Genomic DNA, 20600 nt, shown 5'->3' with positions numbered 1-20600 from the left:
AAGTCAAAGGGGGTTTGGCACTGACTGCTGTAGGAAATCCTTCAGATTCAGTCTAGGAGGCCATGTGAGCGGTGTGTTCATGGCTAGAGTTTATCACTCTGTGAAGCGTGGTAGAAGTCCAGCAGAGAGATGAAGGGCCTCCTGTTTGAGGCAGGCCACGTGCTTTTCCTGGAGAGCAGCAAGAGGGATCAGCAGGAGTGGAGATCTACCACGCAGCTGAGATGTGAAGCTTGGAGGATGCTCCTTCTTTCTGCCCCTTGTACAAGTTCTACTCGATGCCATTGGTGTCCAGCCTGACTTGGGTTTCCAGTGCAGCGTTACTTGCTTAGTTAAAAAGATGTTTTGGAGGAAGAACCCTGGCAGTTATTTCCTGGCAGACAGCATTACCTTACCTTACACGTCCTCTCCAAATGGATTGGACTAATTGTTGAGTTTTTAAAGGTAGCTCTCTGGAATGCAATCTATTTGTTCAATAAATATCTGTCTTCTCCGCGAGCGAAAATTAACACCATTAATCCTACTGCACAAACGGGGAAGGTGAAGCACAAAGAGGCAAAGTAATCCAACAGAGACAGTCGGAGCACAGAGTATGACCGGGTCCTTGTGTCCAGCACAGGTCATGCAGCTGGAGGCTGGAGCTCAGCGGCCAAAGCCCAGCTCACAAACATCCCTTTTCCAGAAAACCTGACCTTACATCTCAGGCTAGATTGGAAAAATAAAGCAAAGGTATCAGAGGCCAAATTTCAGCCTCATTCGCACACACTCACTGGAGTGTTCGTGCAAGAGAGGTTAACTCTTGCAGTGATTTTTGTGGGCAATATTTTTTACCGCGGGATTTGTGGCATACAAAGGCATGACTTCTCAAGCAGTTTCAGTAATTGGGTTATATTTAACAGTACCAAATAAAAACATGGCAGTTGGATCAATATTTTATTCCATAAATAAACTCCATTGGTTTGTAAGCTGGTTGTTTTTACTTCCAAAATGTACAAATAAAGATTTAAATATTTTTGGAGGAAACATTACAGATGGTTTCAGTTTTGATGCAAACATACTTCTTGGCACCACTTCTTAATATGCCATTTCTATAAATACTTAATGCTTACAGAAGTAGAGTAAAATATCTATTACAGTGAAAAACACAACAAACCTAGTGTTATGATAAAATTTTAAAATTTATGATAAATTTATGATAAAATTTTTCAGTATTGCTCTTTCTCAGGTAAGCTTGCGATGCAGATTCACTGGAAAAAACAGGAACAGAGTTCTTCAGAGCTAAAATATCGGTTCCTTTGGTATGTTAAGAATGTGAAACTGCTGCTGCTACAATTATGGGGTAATGCTATTTCAGCTAGTTTATAAACATAACAAATAATGATACTCATTTTTCTTTACTTCAAGGATTTGACTCACAGGAAATCAATTAATGGAATACTTTAGAGAAATAAGTCTTCCAGCTCTTCTAAACCCAGTTCTACAGAGACACATACTTTTTGAAAGATTAAGATAAATAATACCGCTCTAATTTGGTATTTGCATGAAAAATTCTTAAAATTATTTCCTCTGGGTAAACTGACCAAAAGGTGATGCTCTGAAACAGCTGCGCTCCCGTTTAGGCTGTTCTGGATTACTTGAAAGTTACCTGAAATTTTCAATTGTAATGTATATATAAAGAGCCAAAGATAAGAAAAATACCTCCAGGTAATTGGGATAACAGTAAATTTTATGGCTTATCTAGCAGTCAAAGGCATTCAAGATCCAATTAGGATGATGGGCAGGAGAATCCTTTGTCACTCTGTGTTTCTTTGAAGGAGCTGGTCCAGTAATTGCTGGGAAAAAAACAATGCAAAACAGGCTTAAGATACCGTTAAAATAGGTGAAGTGGATATAACTGAAGGAATCTTCAGTGATGCTGGAGGTGAGATGCCAGCAGCATTCCCAGACTTCAAATCTACTGGCTACAGTGCTCAAAAAAAAAGAAAAAGCAGCACTGAAAGCTTTTCCATCTTGAACAGGAGGGGTGTAATTAAATGGAAGAATAGAGCACCTAAACGAGGAAAAACTGGTACTTACGTGCCGGGTGGAGCAGGATTATCTGGGAATGCCTCAGCTCTGCACCCGGACTAGTGCAGCTTTCTACCACAACTAACTAACTACTCACTTTCAAAAAGTAAAATCCAGGGTGCTTCTTCCAACACAAGGTTCAGCTGTTAGTTCAAGTTTAAAGAAGTGCCTGACCCCCAGGACGAGGATGAAACCCACCCTGCGCTCTCAGGGTTCACACGTGGTAAGCACAGGCTCCCCAGACAGGACCCCGTTCACAGGAAAGAAGAGCTACAAAACCGATACTTGGCGTTCACAGCAAATCTTTACCTTTTTAAAGATCTCAACACGCAGTCTGTTACTCTGGATGATGATCCGCTTCTGTTTTTCTTCTTGTTTCTTTTTTACTTCGGGTAAATTGTCATAAATCCTGGAATGCGTTTAGAAAGTTAACTTCACGCGTCATCCCCGGGACTCGCAAATAATTTGTTTTTCCTATAGGAAACGTTCGCCTTCAATGCAATACTTGTCATTAATCGGCGTCTCTAAGTACTTGAATTAGGTTTATGACGTGGGAATTGTAAATTATGAACGATTATGTTTTTATATAAAATCTGACTTGTTGAAAAACACTCCTCGTTTTGAACTAAAAAGCAAAGAAACAGGCAGGATCAGGTGATCTCAGAGCAGCAGCATAATTCTGGAGTAGCTTCTAATGAGCTCAGTGGGGTTGGTTTCAATCTATAGCGACATAATTCAATCCAGAATCTGGTCGGTACACTATTTTATATTTATGTCACAAAATTAACACCAAGCAATGATTTTAAAGTATTTTTCTAAAAACCAAGAAACTCCTCATTGTAAGACTGCAGACTGTTAACAGTTTCGTCACTGTCACTAGGAACCCTGTTTTCCTCCAATGAGAACATAACCTCCCCGTTTTAAAAATTAGCGTGAGCTGCCCTCAAAACGCTGACCTCTGGTCTGATCTTTTTCTGTTGAAATCAATGACAAAACTCCCAGGGTTTTGAAAAGAAAGCCGGAGCTTCCTTCACAGCAGTGCTGTTGCACGCACACAACGCCTGCTTAGTTCTGACTTTTCCTAGCGATGGTTTGCAACACCGTGTTCTTGAAGCAGCCTGTTTTGGCTGGAGATTGTGTTTGGGAGAAGAGAAATGGAACACGTCGTGAGCACTCATATTTTTGAATGTCCAAGACGAGGTACCTGTCAGGGACTTAGTTTTCATGCCTTGGCTACCGCATGCTGCCTGGATCTACTAGAAATGGGGTGCTCGAAGGGCAGGGCTGCCCCGAATCTGTCAAACTGATACAGTGGATTAAAACCATGAGCACAGGACGTGGGAAGCTACGTGACAGATGTGCGGAGGTGACGTGGAAAGATGCTGCCTCAGGTGTGAGATGGAGAAGATTCACAGCGAACACCAAAGTGAAGCGATTCGTACCTTTTTGATCTCATATGCATCTCCTTCTCTGGAATGAATCTTTCCTTTGGTTTGAAGAGGTTATCTAGCAGAGCAAAAATAAAGTTAGTATTGGAGGAATCTGCATACACTGAAATTTTAAATGCCATGTTCCATATAGTCATGATAAGCTCTTTCTGATTACATTTTTGGTGGCTTAAGGCTGGTCTCAGTTCTCCGCTGGCCAATGGAAGGACATTTAATATCTTCATCTAGAGCTCAATCTGCTCCTGAAGCTGTCCTAAAGAAAGGAAAGGATGGACAAGACCCATAGCAACCTCCTTCATTGTAGAGTTCATTTATTCTAAATGCATCGGACTTTTGTCATTGTCACACGCAGCTGTCTATGCCCTTTATTTGATCGAGAACCAGCGATGATTTCTGCTATATCAAGTGACCTGTTTTCCCCACGTGCTCGTTGCACCCACGCACACCGGTTGCACCCTCAGCTGACGGGCGTTGAGAACCTGGCCTGGTACGAGCATTTCTGATTCAATTAACACCTTTTTTTGCAGGGTTGTGAATAATTCTGGAGAGCATTAAGAGGAGGAAAATTAAATTACCCTTTCCTGATCAAATATGAAGATACCTGTGAAAATTCCAATCAGCATGACCCTGGATACGAGGAGATAATTACTGATCTTAGCAGTGGGTGAGTTGCAGGAATAGGTGATTTTAACACCTTCCCTGCAAAAACCATTTCTGAATGGGAAGGGGTGGTGTTCGTGTGAGGTGGGAAGCCTGCAATCACGTAAACAGGACTGATTGTTGGTGAAGAAGACTGTGCTGTGTCTAAGGACATTTGTGAGGGAGAGGAGGGAGGACTGCTGCCTGCACAGCTATGTTATTTAGATTTACACCAACGCAATGAAAGAAAAAGTGAGGAGATGGGGGAAGGTCCCCCCTCCATATGCAGGACCATCCAGAGATGGGGAAAGAACACGCCTGCGGGGCACAAGCTGCTGCCCTGGCGCACACAGGTGAGGTGGACTGTTGTAACTTGAGTTTCTCAGTTCGGGTGTGCAAGAAATGGTTTTACATTCTGGTTTCTGAACAGCAGGGAGACCAGCGCGTTGCCTACGCCCAGCCTGGTCCAGGCGGTTTCCCCAAGGCACTGAGGCCCGGGGTGTGATGCCCTGGGCAGTCACAGTAATCTGCACATCAAAGCTATTTGCCAGTATCTTTGCAGAACATATGCATAAGGTAAACGGATGTGCAAACTTTCAGGCTCCTTCCATTTTCCAAGGAAGTTTAGAAGACATAATATATATCACAGCAGGCACCACACTGGCCTCTTTCTGCCATCGCACTGAAGAGACAAAATACAATAATCAAGTCAGAGAAGTGAATATGGAGAATAATTAACGCCAGAAGTGCCCAGCACAGATGCTGACCCTGAGCATACCCAGTGACCGCTGCCCAACAAAAGACTCCTTCCCTGCCAGGTTTGCTTCCCTGCTGTTCAAGGCACCACATGTTTCAGGGATATTGATGGGAGATACCTCAGCAACCAAACAGCCCCGAGCAGCTCACGGGGCTACGCCTAGAGGCAAAGTCGTACCCAGATTACCGTGTTTCTCAGGAAGATGCTACACGTCCTTTAAAGATCACTGTGGTATCTCGATGTAAAAATAAAAGGGAGCTTTGCAGCAGATCCTATTCTGAACTGTTACAATTTTCAAAGCACAAACTGAGAGAGGAGGGGAGGCTGCGAAGCCTCCTCTGCCTGAGGACTAACTTTTCTTCACTCGGTGGTGGTCTACACTAAATCATCCTTATGAAATCTTCAGTACACACAAGCAACATGCTCGATTTGCTGGGAAAATAAAATTTCCCTTTTATGTATTAGTATTTTTATGATCATTTACATGTTGATGAACTTAAAAGGAATAAAGACTTGGATGTTATTTCTGTCCAAATAACCCTGAGACTTAACAGAAGGCCCTGAGGTGGCCCTGTTGAAGAGTTAGGATCCAGGGTCATTAATTTTCTGGGACCATGGCAGATCCCAACACACTTTGGAGAGCCTCAGCATGGTGCCTCGCTGCTTGAGGTTGCACACCTTATTCTGACATCTCAGGATTGCAGGATGCTCCCTTCCTGCCAGGCGTGTCCTCTAACGTGGAGAATGGCACGGGATCAGTCCGAAACGGTATAAAGCCATGGCTACAGGTTCCCCGCAGTGCTCAAACCGAAACAGGAGGCACTTCATGCTGCACAGCAAATTCAGACACCTTTTTTGTCTGTGTGGTAATACAGACCTGAGTGCGAGGTCCCTGGTGGAACAACCAGTTCCTGACATGTTCTCACATCGTCAGGCACAGAATAGCAGCTGAGGGCACTGGAAATAACATCCCAGCGGAAACCTGCTGCGCCAAGCCCTCCTGCAGTAAGCCAAGGCAGACCTCTCCCAAGATGTGATACGATCAGAGCGACTGGCCAGCACAGAGCCCAGGTTTTAGATGCTTTCCTATGCACTGTGAAGGACATCTGCTCAAATTTATGAATGTTTATTCCAGGAAGGCGTAGGTTTCTGAAACAAAACTTAATGTTTTAGGGATCGCCTCCTTTTTTCCTAAATAAAAGCTGCTAACGACACATTAATGTTTCCAGACCTCTGTGTGCAGCCACCAGAACACACAGGGGATGAAAAACCCAGCCGGGGATCTGCAGCCCTGCGACCTCTCTTGTAAACAGCCTGACAAGCTAATCTCTCTTTTTCCTACAGGCTGCTAAGACAGGCTAGGCTCTGTGTTCAAGTGCGGGGAAGCACCGTGGAGGCCGAAGGCTGTGTGGGTGCTGATGCATACGGATATTCCTCCAGAGTAACCCTCTCCTCGTGGCACAGAAATGGTCTTGAAGAGCATCAGACCCATCACTGCCCGTGGTGCTGCCTGGGACTATGTGTATGGCTGTGCCAGTGGCTTTGGAGGGAAGGATTACAAAGTGACTCTGGAGAAAATCCTGCAAGAAAAGAAAGAAATCTACCTTGGTTATAAAAATACCCTTTGTGAAGCAGCTTGGAGTCAAAAGGTTAACACTTGGTGTAAACACTCGTTAGTATCTCTCAGCTCACTCCCAGGTCGTTATGTAAAAGAAAAAAATCACACGCAAGCATCAAGTAGAAATGAGGCTAATCCTTGACAGATCTTAGGATTAGAACTAGAAAGTTAACTGAAAAATAAAAAAAAAACTGGTATAAAGGAGAAAATAAAAATCATATGTGTCTTTAAATATCTGTTACTATTCAACACACCATACATAATGCTGCTGTCTCCTTTGAGAGCACACGTAGAGTCAGTCTCGAGGAGAAGAGACAGCGCAGAAAGAACCGTGCCTCGACTATACCACCCCAGGAGACCTTCCGCTGTGCTCTTTGCAACCGGTCTTGCCTATCCCGCATTGGCCTTTTCAGCCCTCAGCGCGCTTGCAGTAAGCGTGGGGAAAGCCCTTCCCAGATCTTCGTCTGCGAGGCCAAGTCATGAATATTCAACACTGAGAAGAAAGCATATTTCAAAGTGGAAGAGGTCCATGCATTCAGAGCTATAATAGCCTACCACAGCAGGAAAACCTGAATTAACTTTCTTTCCTACCAAGTGGAGCATAAGGCGGACAATTCCGCAGGCTGATAGTCTTCTAAATTGCATTTTAGCAAAGTTCCGTACCAAATTTCATAGCCTTGTATTACTTTTGGAGAAAACTACTCTGAAGGAGATAAAAGAAAGGATTTCAAAGCAGGCATGCAGCATTTCCAGTGATGCACCACAGGTAAAACAAGGTATAGGCAGCCAGGCACGGCATGAAACACGTCATTGGTGTTTTATTCAAACCTTGGGAACCCACTGAGCTCCTGGTGTTCGCATCAACACCGTGCACAACAGTGGTCTGACCTCTCCACAGTGGGAGAAAGAAGCCGCTTCAGCAAGCTGTAAACGAAGGTAAACGGGTCATCACTGTAATGTATTTTAACTAATGCTAAACTGCACCTCAGACAGGATGAGTAACTGTCCTGGTTGGGAAGTTAGTAAATGTTTAGACAGAGAACAGATAAAATTGTTGTGTTGGAACCATCCCTTGACTTACTATTTACCACTAAAACACCGAAAGACTCAAAAAAGAAAAAAAGAGTGGCAAAATTTCTCAAAGGCTAAGCTCTGCCCGTCAGAATAAGCACACGTTTCCTCCTAACCTGAATGCAACCTCTCCGTTCGTTAGGAGCCAATCTGTGCCTCTGAGGATGTGCTGCCAGACCCTGAAAAGCAAAGTGCTGATAGTGGTGGTTCTCTAATTAAACTGCTTTTTTTACTGAGCTGAAAAAATAGTTCTCCAAAACCCCATTTGGCCAGAGAAGCCCTAATATATAAAAGAATTTTTTAACCAGAGCTTTTTAAAATAAACAGCCCCCTAAAAAATAAATCAGCCTTGAACCTAAGATACACGTCAAGGTGGCATTCAGCTTAGCATGCCCGTAGCACTTGACTGGGAATTCATCCAGAGAACATAAACCAGTGCCTGCACCCAGGAGTGCTGCCCGAACTTTGGCGCCTTGCATTTTGCAGACTTCATGCAAGGAATTCCTTCAGATGAGGTTTTGGTATTATTTATTAAAAAATGCAACAGCCCGTGAGTTGAAGGTTTGATGGTAAGACTGCCTGGACTTTCTTCTTATCTCAGAGAAATGCTGAGGCTCAAAAGTGGTCCTTCGCCTGAGAGGACCTCCAGGAAGGTGCTTCACAGGCTTTCCAGCTGTTCACTGTGGCTATTGAGAATTTTGGTCCTCAATATTTCAGTTTTAAAAATGGAAAACCTCCCTAGTATCTCTAAAAAAGCTGTGAATTTACAGGTTTGTGAAAAGATTTTCATACTAAATTAATTTTGAGCATGATGAAGGAGATCCAGTCCCCTCTGTCCAAATGATACTTGAACATTCATGGCTTTCCTCCAGAAAAAAAATTTAATTAGCATCTCACCCGGACTTCCTTAATCATTCTTGTGTGATTAGACCATATAGTCTTGAAAAGCATAAAATGTCTTTCAAACAAAATACCAGTTAATGAAGAAGGTATGACAGATCTTGGTAAATTCATCGAAAGATTCATTTAATCTTCGTTAAAAATTGCACCGGCTTCTTAATCCTGACTTCTCCAGTTTCAATTTCTAATCATGGGTGAAATCAGACCTTTTACTCCTCGATTAAAAACTCCATCATTAAAAATTCAGTTTTCTCTTTGGCTTCCTCAAGACTCCAATGAAATTATCCCCCAGCAAAGTGACTGAACTTTGTGAGTCACCCATTATGAAGCACATGGTTCAACGCTGTCGTCATCCGCACAGAAAACGATTCATATTTGAAGATTTTCCTATTTATTGCCACCTTCCTTGCACAGAGTCTAGCTCTCTCCCCCCTTTGCAAGGATGAGGGCACAGAGGGGACATGCTGGTCACCCCACTGCATCGCCTCCGCTGTCGTCACAGTAAGTCCGAGCATCTGGCTCCTGAGGGACCGTGTCACCCGCTGCTGGTGACCTGCAACATGCTGCTGTGTTTAGCTGACTCATAGGCACTGCTCTAATCAATGTGATGAATAATAATGTCATAAAAATAGGTCATTCCTCTTCCTAATTCAATTACCTGACTGCAGCTTAGTCTTTATTCAGAGCTGTCAGCCTTAACCAAGAGGCCAGATGCCAGCAGGATCAGCGGCACCGCTGCTCGCTATGAGTTTTGATGGGGAAAAGGAACCCGAAGAATGGCACAACTAAAGTCACACATGAACAGAGACGGGCTGGTGCCTGCAAACATCTCATCAGCCACCAATGGCACCACTTTGGTGGTTGCAGGACTTGCTGGCTGCAGACTTAGGGCAAATCCTCTGATCATCATCCTCTTCTGTCTCTACAGTCCAGATAAAAACTTCTCTGGCGTAAAGAAACAAACTCCTTAAAAACACAAACAAACAGCAACCCTCGCCCTCCAGGCTTTTGCAGTTACAATAAAGCTTTCTGGAAAGGTTTAGAAGCACGACCGAGGCGGTATAAACTTGTTTCCAAAATATTACTAAAGATACAGGATTTGGAGACAAACCCAGAGAAACACACAGGTAGGGGTTGGGTGGTGAAGTTCAGCTCACATCGCCATTTCCAACGAACCACTGCCCTCTCAGAGGAGAGGAAAATGGAAGGTATGAAGAAAACCATATGTGCCTGAGAAATCTTTTCAAACCCCTGAAAGCTCTTGTGTACACTAAGATCAGAAGGCTGTTCATTATGCAGATTTAAGGGGCTATAAACAGCTGGTAGTCCTGTCACTGAAGTAATTACATTACGGTTTCCGAGATTTAAATCCAGTTATTTGAACATTGTTCCTATTCAGTTCGTCACAGTGGGATCTCTAATTTGTTCAACTTAGTCAACAGCAGAATAGTCTATCTTGGACTAATTAGCGCTCTCGAAATTTAGCGGCACGCATTACGCAGCACAAAGGCTAGCGTGAGAGTTGCAGGTCCTCTGCCTTCAAAGTGCTCTTGTGATGAGCCAATCCTGTGCAGGGTAAACATTTTCGTTTTCCTGAGATTACTCAGAGCGTTTTTTAAAATCCTGCTTATGAATTACAACTAAAATTGGTAAACAACTCGGGCGTTTTTGAGGATGAGAAGGTGAACGGAAACTGCACAGATGTTGGTATTTATATGGAAATGATGTTGAATGGCAATGATTTCTTTCCCCTATAAGAAACTTGGGTTGTAACAACAGTGTCAAAACATTGGAAAACCATCCTAGCCAATAATTTCATATTATCAGTAAAGGCACTTGAGTCTGATCGAAAAATCTCAGGTGGAGAAAAAGCTCTGAAGGTCATTCCTCTTTTTTTCTGGGGGAAAATTATTTTATTGAAATAAAAGCTGCCAGTGCAGAGCAAAGCTCGCTCTCTCTTCAGAGAGGGATAACAGCAGCACACTTGTCAGCCTCAGGCTGCAGTTTAACCCCCGTATACACCTGCCTAAAAGCAGGTTGTCCCACCCATCCCTCTCCTGTGCCACCTTCCCGTGTGGGCACAAGGGGAATTGGGCCAGGGAATGTCACCTGGTGGTGGCGAACTAATTGGATCACTCATGCTTTTGACAGTGCTTGCGCCAAGTCTGCTGCAGCGACCTGCTCTGCAAGCTCCTCATGGCTGCACAGAGACTCTCTGCTCCTGCCCAGCCACAAATGCGCTTCTAATCAATCCTTGGGGGCGCTGTGTCGGGGTCAGTGGAATTTAAACTCATGAGGCAACATGCTCTCACAAAAAAAGACCACTAGAAAATGTAGGAGGGTGTGCGCTGGCGATGAGTCCTATGAACCTCAGAGCCATAAAGACCTCTACCTCCACAAACCCACAAAGACAGCAGGAAAGAGAAAAAACAAGAAAGAAGGAAACTGTCAGACTGGACAGAGCAACTACAAGATCTCACCCTGAAGCCCAGACGTGCTATCAGTACAACTCTGTCTGCTTAAGCAAGTTTCCAGGTCATCATTTTACCCTCCTGGGTTCTTAATTCCAAATGTTTCAACATTTTGTGTGTTGCTGTGAAAGAGCAGCCAGCTTCGAGTGACCAAGAAACCTGCATGCGAGCTGCATTTGGCAGAGGTCTTTTAAGACCAGCAGGGAGAACAGGAGAACCAGTAGTACCAGTACCAAATAAAATACCAATGGCTACGGGCACAGAGCAGAGCAACCGCACAGAAGCGTTTGCTGCCCAATTCCCTTGACTTCTAACGATGGCTGAGGTCTAATATCTGTTTTGGCCTGACTGCAACAGACGTAGGCTTCATGGTGACACAGGGCAATCCAGGCAGCTGGACTGTACCCTGGAAAGCAACAGTTGTGATAACACAGCACTGAGCCCCAGCCACCAGCCCCTGTCCCCAGCTTTGGTGTCACAGTCAGCTGCTCCTGGACCACAGCCAACTCACAAGCAGCCGTAGCAGCCTACAGATGCAGGCAGCAGCCAGGACTTCCTGTGTTTGCACCTACAGACACACCTTAAGACGATATTTTTCCTTTTCCGGCCACTTTGTGTCCTGGATAAACCCCAGGCTCTCTACCACCCAAAAAGCTGGCTTTGAAATACACAGTCTGGGGTGAAGCCCGCCATGGCTGCTCTGCTCAGCCAGCTTCGGCTGGCAGGCAGCTCTTGGTGTCATCCGTGCACGGGTGCGACGCACCACCAGCCTGGGAGCTGTCTGTGGGGAGGGCGTGCTCTCCTTACGCCCGTGAAAATGGGAGCCTGGTGCCAAGCGAGGTGGTGCTGCTCCCCTCCCTCACCATCTCCCACCCTTCCCCTCACCAGCTCACCCGATCACAACACTGTTTGATGAGCTGGATTAGTCGTTTGAGCCGATGAAACCTCAAAGAGGGAATCCTAATTTAAAAAAAACCTGAAAACTTAAAGAGCAGCTCCTACTAGATCCAACCGAAACATGGGGGCACTGATGGGCCACGCACAGTGACAGAGCAGGCGGTGACACTGCTGCTTGTGCCCACAGCTTCCCTTGCACTGCCTTACAGAGTGAAACGGTACCCTCGGATCGCTGGGATTTGGATGCCCCCTTCCCATCCCAGTAAGTGAAGCTGTGCTTGCATCCCCTCCTGGACTACACCTGCGTTTTCATTTCATTTTATTTTTGCTTTCTAAAATATGAGACAACTGCCTTCCTTGCTTTAAATGATAAATGCTAAATAATTTTGCATATTAAAATGGCTTTTCCAGAGACCACAGAATAATGATGACAACAAATAATAACTTCTCTTCCTTCCAGCTTTGGGGGCTGGCAGAAGGGTTGGAGCAGGCTGTGACTGCAGAGGGACAGGGCTGTCAGAAGAGACATCAGAGGGCACAGGCACACAGTGCCCGTGGTGAGCATCAGGGGGAAGCCCTTGTTTCTTCTGCAAGAGGAAACACTTGGGAGCATCTGCAGGGAATAAAGATCCCCCGGCTCTGGGACTCGTTAATGATACTAAGCCTCCTGCACAACAGCACCCACCAGGAGAAGTCCTAAAATACTGATTAGCAGGACTCAAAGCAAATTAAATACACTCAGTACGCTCCTGCGCAGCCCCCTAACTGCAGCCTACAGGGCTGTGCTTTATCAGGGATCTAGGAGCTCCCTGTTAATTACAGCTGTGCTTAAATAACAGACGTGTGACACTTCTGTCATTATAAAAATACTGAGATCTCACAAACAGAAAATTACATGTGGCTACATGGAGGCAGATGAGTTATAGAAACTAAAGATTCTCTTTAGACAAATTCTTCTTTAATTACCAACCTCTAGAAGAAGGATATAGTAATTTGCTTGAATAATTAATGAATATATTTCAATATTATGCTTTTATTACTCATTAAACAAGCATAAAGATTAATCTTTAATTATAATATAAGGAGAAATAGGTTTAACCTTTCATCTTCTTGTTTTGTAAAATATTTGCAGAGTGGTGTGGGGGACTTTCAAAGATGACCACACAGAGGGGGAGGTATTTGCCACTTCTAAGATATTTGATGAACTCCTGGCCTGTGCCACTGCCAGCTGAGAGGACTTGCTGGTGCTGGCACAGAGCACCCAATGCCACAGGGCGGCCTGGCGCTGGGAGACCCGAACCCGGGTAAATTAACCTGGACCATTGAAGTGGGGAATTAATTTTATCCACTCCTCAATATATAATTAATGTTTTGTGCTTTGTTTACTTATGTTTATTCAGCTCCTACTATAAAAACCCATTATGCACCTGATGTAACACAGAGTCTGTCGTACCACAACAAATGCGGTGACAGAAGTGGGCGCTCTCCAATGCAAAACACACCAAGAGCCCGGAGATGGGTCTGTGTCCATCTTTCCTGCACCCTATCTCATTCCCCAGGCAGCAAAAACCATACACGTTTGCCAGCGCTGAGGACATCAAAGATTTTCTCTCCTGCTTTCTCCAGCTGACCCACCCTGTTCAATGTTTTTGACTTATTTACTTCTCAGTAGAATAACGTGGCTTCCAACAGCCACAGATTTAAAAACAAAATGGAAAGAGGAATGCCAATCGGTCCAATAAATCTTATTCTTTAGTCAACTGCATTAAGTAACAGCCAGATGGCAATTAAAAAAAAACCAACAACAAACAAAATTAATTTGTTTAACGTCTTGTGCCCAGATAATATTTACAGAGGTGCTATTGGGAGGGAGCTGTGAGGGAGCTTCTCAGAGAGAACTCTTTTACTCGTTGGATATTGAGTCTGTTTACCACTGGAGTAATAAAACAACTTAATCAGCCTGAATTAGGAAATCACAGAGTTTAGACGCATTGATTTAGCAGCCTGGCATACAGCTGCCGGGCAGACAGGCGCTCCTGCACAGCTAGCTCACTGCTGGGGCTTCATGACTCAAGTGGCAAGTCCACACCTGAAGCTGCTGAGAAGACTGGATTGGGACTCCAACTCCCAATCTGCCCCCCTACCTGTCACTTCTCTCCCCAAACCGGTCTTTCTGTGAGCTGTGACAGGTATGAAATGCCAGTTATCATCAGAAGACTGGAACCCCTCTGCTGTGAGGGCAGGGGAGAGAGTTGGGCTTGTTCAGCCTGGCGAACAAAAGGCTCTGGGGACACCTTTGTGCAGCCTCTGAGTGCTTAAAGGGGCCTGTCAGAGAGATGGGGAGGGACTTTTCAGCAGGGGCTGTTGTGACAGGTCAAGGAGTGATGGGTTTAAACTAAAAGAGGGGAGATTTAGAAGATATTTTTCTCAGTGAGGGTGGTGAGAACCTGGCCCAGGTTGCCCCAGAAAGGTGGTTGATGCCCCATCTCTGGAACCATTCCAAGTCAGGTTGGACCCTGGGGCTCCGAGCACCCTGCTCTGGGTGCAGATGTCCCTGCTCCCTGCAGGGGGTTGGACTGGGTGACCTTGAAAGGTCCCTTCAACCCAAACCAGCCTGTGATTCTATTACTGCTATCACGTCTACAAGTAGCAGCGACTTGAATCATGCTGAACAACACAACCGCACATGACAATGACAAAAAGTACCCAAGGAAGACTCCTTCAACTGCCACAGCTCCAGACACGCTGCTGGTTGCAATTTAACTTACCGCTGAGCGGGTGAGGAATGGTGTATTGCCTTTTCCTGCTTGACGTGGATGTTGAGGAAAGCTTGCGAACACGAAGAGCTCCTTGGCTGCTCGCAGGCGCATTGCTCTGCTGGGCTTTCCTCAGCTGGACCATATGTTCAAGTCTCTTCAGCCTTTCTTGTGAACGAGAGATGAACTGAGGGTTATGGATTTCTAGGGCTTCCTAAACGAAACAGAGAAACTGCTTTAAGGGAATTAAGAGGAAGAAAAAAAACGTGATAAAATCTTACTGGGTTCAGAAAGAGGTTATCAATGAAAATGGTTACTCGTCTGTACGAAAGTTAGCAAACTGGCTTCCCATCTGTCTTTCTACCTTTTACAGTTAGGAAGCTCCTTGGTGTGAAATTTCGAGATCATACAAAGGAGAATTTCTGAAAAAAATAACCCCTCAACTTTCAGAAAACACATCCAAAGGGTTTTGAATTACACACTTATATAAGTCATCCAAATTCAGGTTCTTGATGTTTTGCCTATTTCCTTCTCTCACCCCATCACCCAAGCAGCTTGTCACTGACAGTTCACACGCTTTCCTGTTTATGTAGATTGTCATGCAGATCTGTTCATGGATGATCCAGAAAGAAAACGCTCTCCAGTCAAAAGCTGCTTCAACATTTAGGAATGTCTTAGGACAGAAGATAGGAGCAGAGGTTGGTCTGCAATACTCACTGGCGGAGAAGACAGGAAAGCATAGTCTGTTGCTGGGGTTTGGTGTCAACCCAGGGTCATGGTATGAACCTGCCCCGCGGTACTGGATGTCGGGTACACTTGAGAAATTGGCAGTTTAAACTGTCAAAAGAGTCTTTGGGAAATTTGTAAATCCCCACACTTCTACCATGTTCCTTTACTGGATTGGTGGGTGGGGCTTAGAGAGGGGAACCAGACAGCCAAGAAAGTCTTGGCAGCTGATGGAATCTACCAAAACTTCACTGGAAAGAGGAAAAATCAGAGAAATGTGAACTCCTGCCCTCAGCCACTTTTCAGGAAGCAAACATCATCTGCGGAAAAAAAATGGGGAAAAAAAAAGGAGAAAAAAGAAAAGAAGAAAAACGAAGAAAAAAAGGAAGTAAAAAGAACAAATACTCCAGAATAATAATAAAAAGATAGATCCTCATATTAATGACCACAACAACAAGTTGATATTTTACCCGCAGCGTTCGCGGGGCTGGCGGAGTTTTCTCCGGCTGGGAGCCGGTTTCTGGCCGGGCGAGCACGTCATTTTTCTCACGAGTAGCATCTGGCGAGCGAGGCGCGGATAGTGTTACCCTGCTGGCTGGCGCCCGCTCGTCCTCCTCCTCGCGCTCCCTTATTTTGTCACTTGAACCGCAGAATTCATAATCACCTTCAAGAGATTTAAAAGTTCGTTAAGAGTGCATGGTTAATTTTTTATTGGTCTCTCCACCTCATTAGACATAGAGGGCAATTTCTGGAATCAGAATGCCAAGGTATTATTAATAGGCCTCATTAAGCAGAATAGATCAAATCCAATCATAGGTGCTGCTCGCTGCCCTGTGACACCCAGGGTATCTTTCACATTAAGCCAGACATCCCACCGAAGCGTAATTAAACCGCTCGGATGCTTAGCTCTGTTTGCTGGTATTTGCTTCCCAAGAGCAAGACACTTCTGTAGCACAGTTACATCATGGGAAGCAAAAGGTTCCACGCTGAGATGTGCAGTTTGAGTTCCTTTCGATTTATTGCGCGTATTGTAGGAAATAACGTATTGTTATGGACCTTAATCGCATATTATTTCCCTTCGACCGTACTGAGGCTTTCATAAACACTACTCTTGGTTTTTTCTTTGCTGGTAATACAGCTTGTTTTCTATCATTTCTATATATTCATTGACCAGCAGAAGGACTCCATGAAAAAAAAAAAAAAAAGCAAAAGGTTACCATGCATTACAGCATATTATTATGAAGGCTGTCAATTCACAAAGTCCTCCACTGACAACAAAAAGATCATTTTCTACACTTAAAATTACAATTTAATGCTCTATGACTGATACTTCTTGCATGAATTAGGACCAAAAGAGGCTATGTGCTCAAAATTAGGATTGACAAGATTCTCATTTGCAGACAGAATTAATCCAAAATAACAAAGGAACTTCAGAAGATTTCCATATGAACTATTTTGAAAAGTCGCACTGGAGTACTTCTTCCTTGCCAAATAATGTGATTTCTAGAACTAAATATCTGGGAATAAAGCCCATTACTGTTTTATTTCAATTTTTGGTTACAATGAACTTAAAATATTTTCCTCTTTATGACATATTGTACACATTATATTCTACTTAAAAAAATACATTAAAATGGTCTGCGTTGGGTACGTTTGCCATATAAAAGCCTGAGCTGTATTTCCTCCCTAATACTGTTCTTGTTAACATTTTGGAAAAAACCTTGGAACATGTGAACATGAAATAAAACTCCTCGATAAGCCAGGTTTACAGAGGTGTTGATTAACTTTATATTTGATAGGTCTCAGTGGATGCTTCACTTTTGTAAAACTAAGTCACTTCCAGTTAGTGAAATGGCACGATTTAACTTCAGGCACTGAAGGCAGAACAGAGGCTTCTCCCAACTAAACGGGTGTTTTAACCAGTAGCTTTATAGTCAATAACAAAAAAGTTTTGCCTACCTGCCTACAAAAAAATTGTAAGAAAAAGCTCTGTAAGAAAAAAAGCTCTATGACCATTATAACATTTTTAAGGTATTCTTGGAGCAAATCTGTCACAAACCTATGGACGCTAAACCCAAATTAGTCTATAGCGTATCTCAGCTGTCTTCTGCAAAAATACCTTATGCATGCGTCAACTTCATTCTAGCTACAAGAATAAATGTTGGAAACAAGACATCCCAGCTGGTGCTGAACTGGGAGAAATTATGTTTTATATGCTGAAACTTGGTTAATAATTAATTGTGGAACATCTTCAGTTTTTTTCTTCATGATAATCTCTCTAAACGAGGTGTTTCACGCGATGCCTGTACACCACACGGTTCAGGCGACTTCTAACAAAAAAGTATTGCAGAAGTAAAAGAAAGGTAAAGGTTGTAAAAATAACCTCACTTCTGCTCGCTCTTGGTTGGGCTGGGACTGCTTGACTCTGCAGTTTTAATGCTTTTTCAAGATTTTCTCGACTCTCCTTATGAAGTAAGCCTATCTTTCTCATTTTAATCTTGTTTTCTATTAACCATAGCAATGTATACAGTCAGATCAGTTGATTGATCTCTCACCAGATGACTCATACGCAGCACTTAAAGCTGGACAAAACCGAACTGACTTTCCATTATTTCACTTTTTTCTTTGAGACTGATCTCATCTTATTATTGAAACCATATTCCTAACAACCGCAGTAGGATTTGTACCTTACTTTTTAGGAGCTGGTTTTGCCTGTGAACATTTTCTTCCAAGAGGATTCTTGATGAAGCTTTTATATTGCACATACTACTGGAGACAGACATTTTTGGTTTCGGGATGCTCTTTGCTTTGATCTCTTTGGATTTGGAGGTGCCTTTGGAGGGATCTCTCTTTTTCAATGAGATGTCAGTCACAGCAGCCATTGCCACTCTGGATGCTATATCTGGAAGAGAGCGAGCAGCCATCGTGCTCCTCCTGCCCATGGTGCATTGCTGCTTCTTGCTCCCCAACACCTGTGTTCCTGTGAAAAACACAAACAACAACCCCAAATTCTATAACATGGGAATATTTTTCTTCTCAGTCCTCTAGTCCTCCTAATTTTTATTTTCAGTGGTGTATTTCAAAGGTTGTGGCTGATACAAATTTTACCACGGCTGCCATGCAGCTGTCCTGCAACCAAATGTCACTTACGGAAATAATCACAGAGGATGCTCTTCACAAAAATAAACTGCCATTCTAAATAATACATCTACCCTCTGATGGGCAGTGTGGAAGGAGTCAGGAGTCCTCTGACAATAAAGGTGTGCTCTGTGTCTTTGTCTCTTCTCTTATTCATGAGAAAAGAACATTTTAGATTGGCTAAACCTGGTCAAAATCATATTTATGGATCCAGTGGTGGCAGTGATGAAAACTGAGGTCCAAGAGGTTCAGGATCAGGGTTTTAACCTCTCTGTAGTGGAGCGGCTGCCTCAGAAACATCACCTATCTCCAACGTTTCTAACGCCCTGTTCTACTTCTGTGCAGAAGTCCAATTTGTACAAGATCATTTTCCCCTGAAGTTTTGATGAGAAGGGTGTCGCACAGCAGCTACAACTGCAGGGCCCTGCCGTGTCAAAGGCGACAGAGCTAGTTGGGTAAGCTCTGTGCTATACAGACCTTAAAAGATGATCCAGCTACTACTGCCAGCAAAATCCTAGAACATCAAGAGTGTGGGCAAATAAGGAGAAAAGTCCATTTTCCGAGGTGTGTTTTAAGCAAAGATTTGAAAGAAGAGGTGATAGAATAGGAAAAAATAAAAATAGGAAATGAAACCCAAAGGATTAAGGACAGCTTGGAAAGGGAACCAGGATCAGCAAGGCGGTGGGGAGAAAGGAGGAACAGACTGGAAGTATTTGTTGTCCCTGTAAAGCACCACCCAGGACAAACTGGGGAGGCAGGCACCAACATGGCCACGTGCACAGCATGATTCTGCTCTTCCTCTTCAGTCAGGTGCGTGTATTGCCTACTGCCAGTCCTAGTCACAGGCTGACCCAAGACTGAAGGACTTATGTAGATGGGAATGATCAGTCGCTGTTAAAAACCTCTGAAAGAAGGCAACTGAGATTCGGGAGGTACAAGATAAAAAAAACCAAAACGATGGGTTTTGGATCTAACCATAAACCCAGACAAACCAGGCAGGGGTTGCCCCGTTCAATACTGGGGACATAAGACATTTAATAAACAACTGGAGTTTCATGACATTTAAAAGCAGCCACGTAATTCTTTTCTCTGCTGACTCATCCTCAGCAGCTACCCCGCTCTAAACACTTATTTCCAGCGTCTTGGTTGGGGACAAAGGAAAGATCAGAAGTGGGTTTCTCCATTCATCCAGTCCATGCGAAAGGCTGAGATGACACATCACGTTAGAGACTTCCTTACCTCAATCAAAAAATCAGACCCTGCAGAGCAGTGTGGGAAGCTTTCAGTTCACTTTCCCAATCCTTATCTGTTCGTGATAGATGAGAAATACTCTTTGCCACAAAACGAAGGTCCCCTACACATTCTAGTGATCTGAATGGCTCACATTTGGTTTTGATAATCCTCTATTTTGGAGGAAATCAGAGGCATGAAGGTACAGCCCCTAGTGTTTTTCCTGTACTGTGTAGATCAGAAGGATTTTAACACCTGAAGTTCCTTTCTGTAACTGCCCATATGGGGAGGAGAGAACATCTCAGGGCATCCTCTAGTGAGGAATCCCTGATGATCAGCATAGACAGGAAAAAAAAAAAGCCAAACCACAACTACTCATGCATTTTCAAATTAAATTCATTGAGATGAACCCCATCCTAAGCAATTTCACAGCCATACAGAAAACCTGGTCAAAGTAAAGAACAGCACACAGAGCTCCCAAATTCTAGGCTGGCATCCAAGCTCTCCCTCTCCTCTGGTGTAATTTCTCTCCTAGCTTTTCACACATGGCAAATATTTGCCTTATCTTTTGTCAAAACTTAGCTCTTTTCTCAGAGGAAACAAGTTTTGATGCAAATGCTCTCCACAAACTGGATAGACTCAGTTCTGTACATAGGCTCTGTTGGGTTGGAGCTCATACAAACACAGAGATCTGCTGCTTCAGTCCCTGACTGATCCCATACCTGCAGTTACACATTATGTTTCTACAAATGTTTTATGACATACAGAGGGAAAAAACATTTGGACAGATTAATGGGGTCATGGGAATCAAAGAGTGCTTGCGGGAGGAGGTAGAAACAGGCAGCACAGTAGGAGAAGATGAAGAAAGCAGCAGGTAGCATGAAG

At 43.9% G+C, this 20600-nt stretch overlaps 1 protein-coding gene across 1 annotated transcript in view; it reads right to left on the bottom strand.

Annotated features, from left to right (window-relative positions):
• Positions 1–1790: 1790 nt before the first annotated feature.
• Positions 1791–20600, bottom strand: part of LOC104492061 (chromosome unknown open reading frame, human C10orf90) — a 37155-nt gene continuing 18345 nt past the window's right edge. Inside the window, exons 4-9 of the mRNA XM_010134563.1 lie at positions 18040–18327; positions 15818–16011; positions 14634–14835; positions 3507–3570; positions 2374–2473; positions 1791–1829 (exon numbers count right to left, since the gene is read on the bottom strand). Of these exons, the coding sequence (XP_010132865.1) occupies positions 1791–1829; positions 2374–2473; positions 3507–3570; positions 14634–14835; positions 15818–16011; positions 18040–18327 (887 nt within the window). The remainder of the gene's footprint in view (positions 1830–2373; positions 2474–3506; positions 3571–14633; positions 14836–15817; positions 16012–18039; positions 18328–20600) is intronic.

This window comes from Buceros rhinoceros, unplaced genomic scaffold, assembly GCF_000710305.1.
Source record: "Buceros rhinoceros silvestris isolate BGI_N320 unplaced genomic scaffold, ASM71030v1 scaffold10764, whole genome shotgun sequence".
Taxonomy (NCBI): domain Eukaryota; kingdom Metazoa; phylum Chordata; class Aves; order Bucerotiformes; family Bucerotidae; genus Buceros; species Buceros rhinoceros.
This window is presented reverse-complemented; position numbering and strand designations above follow the sequence as displayed.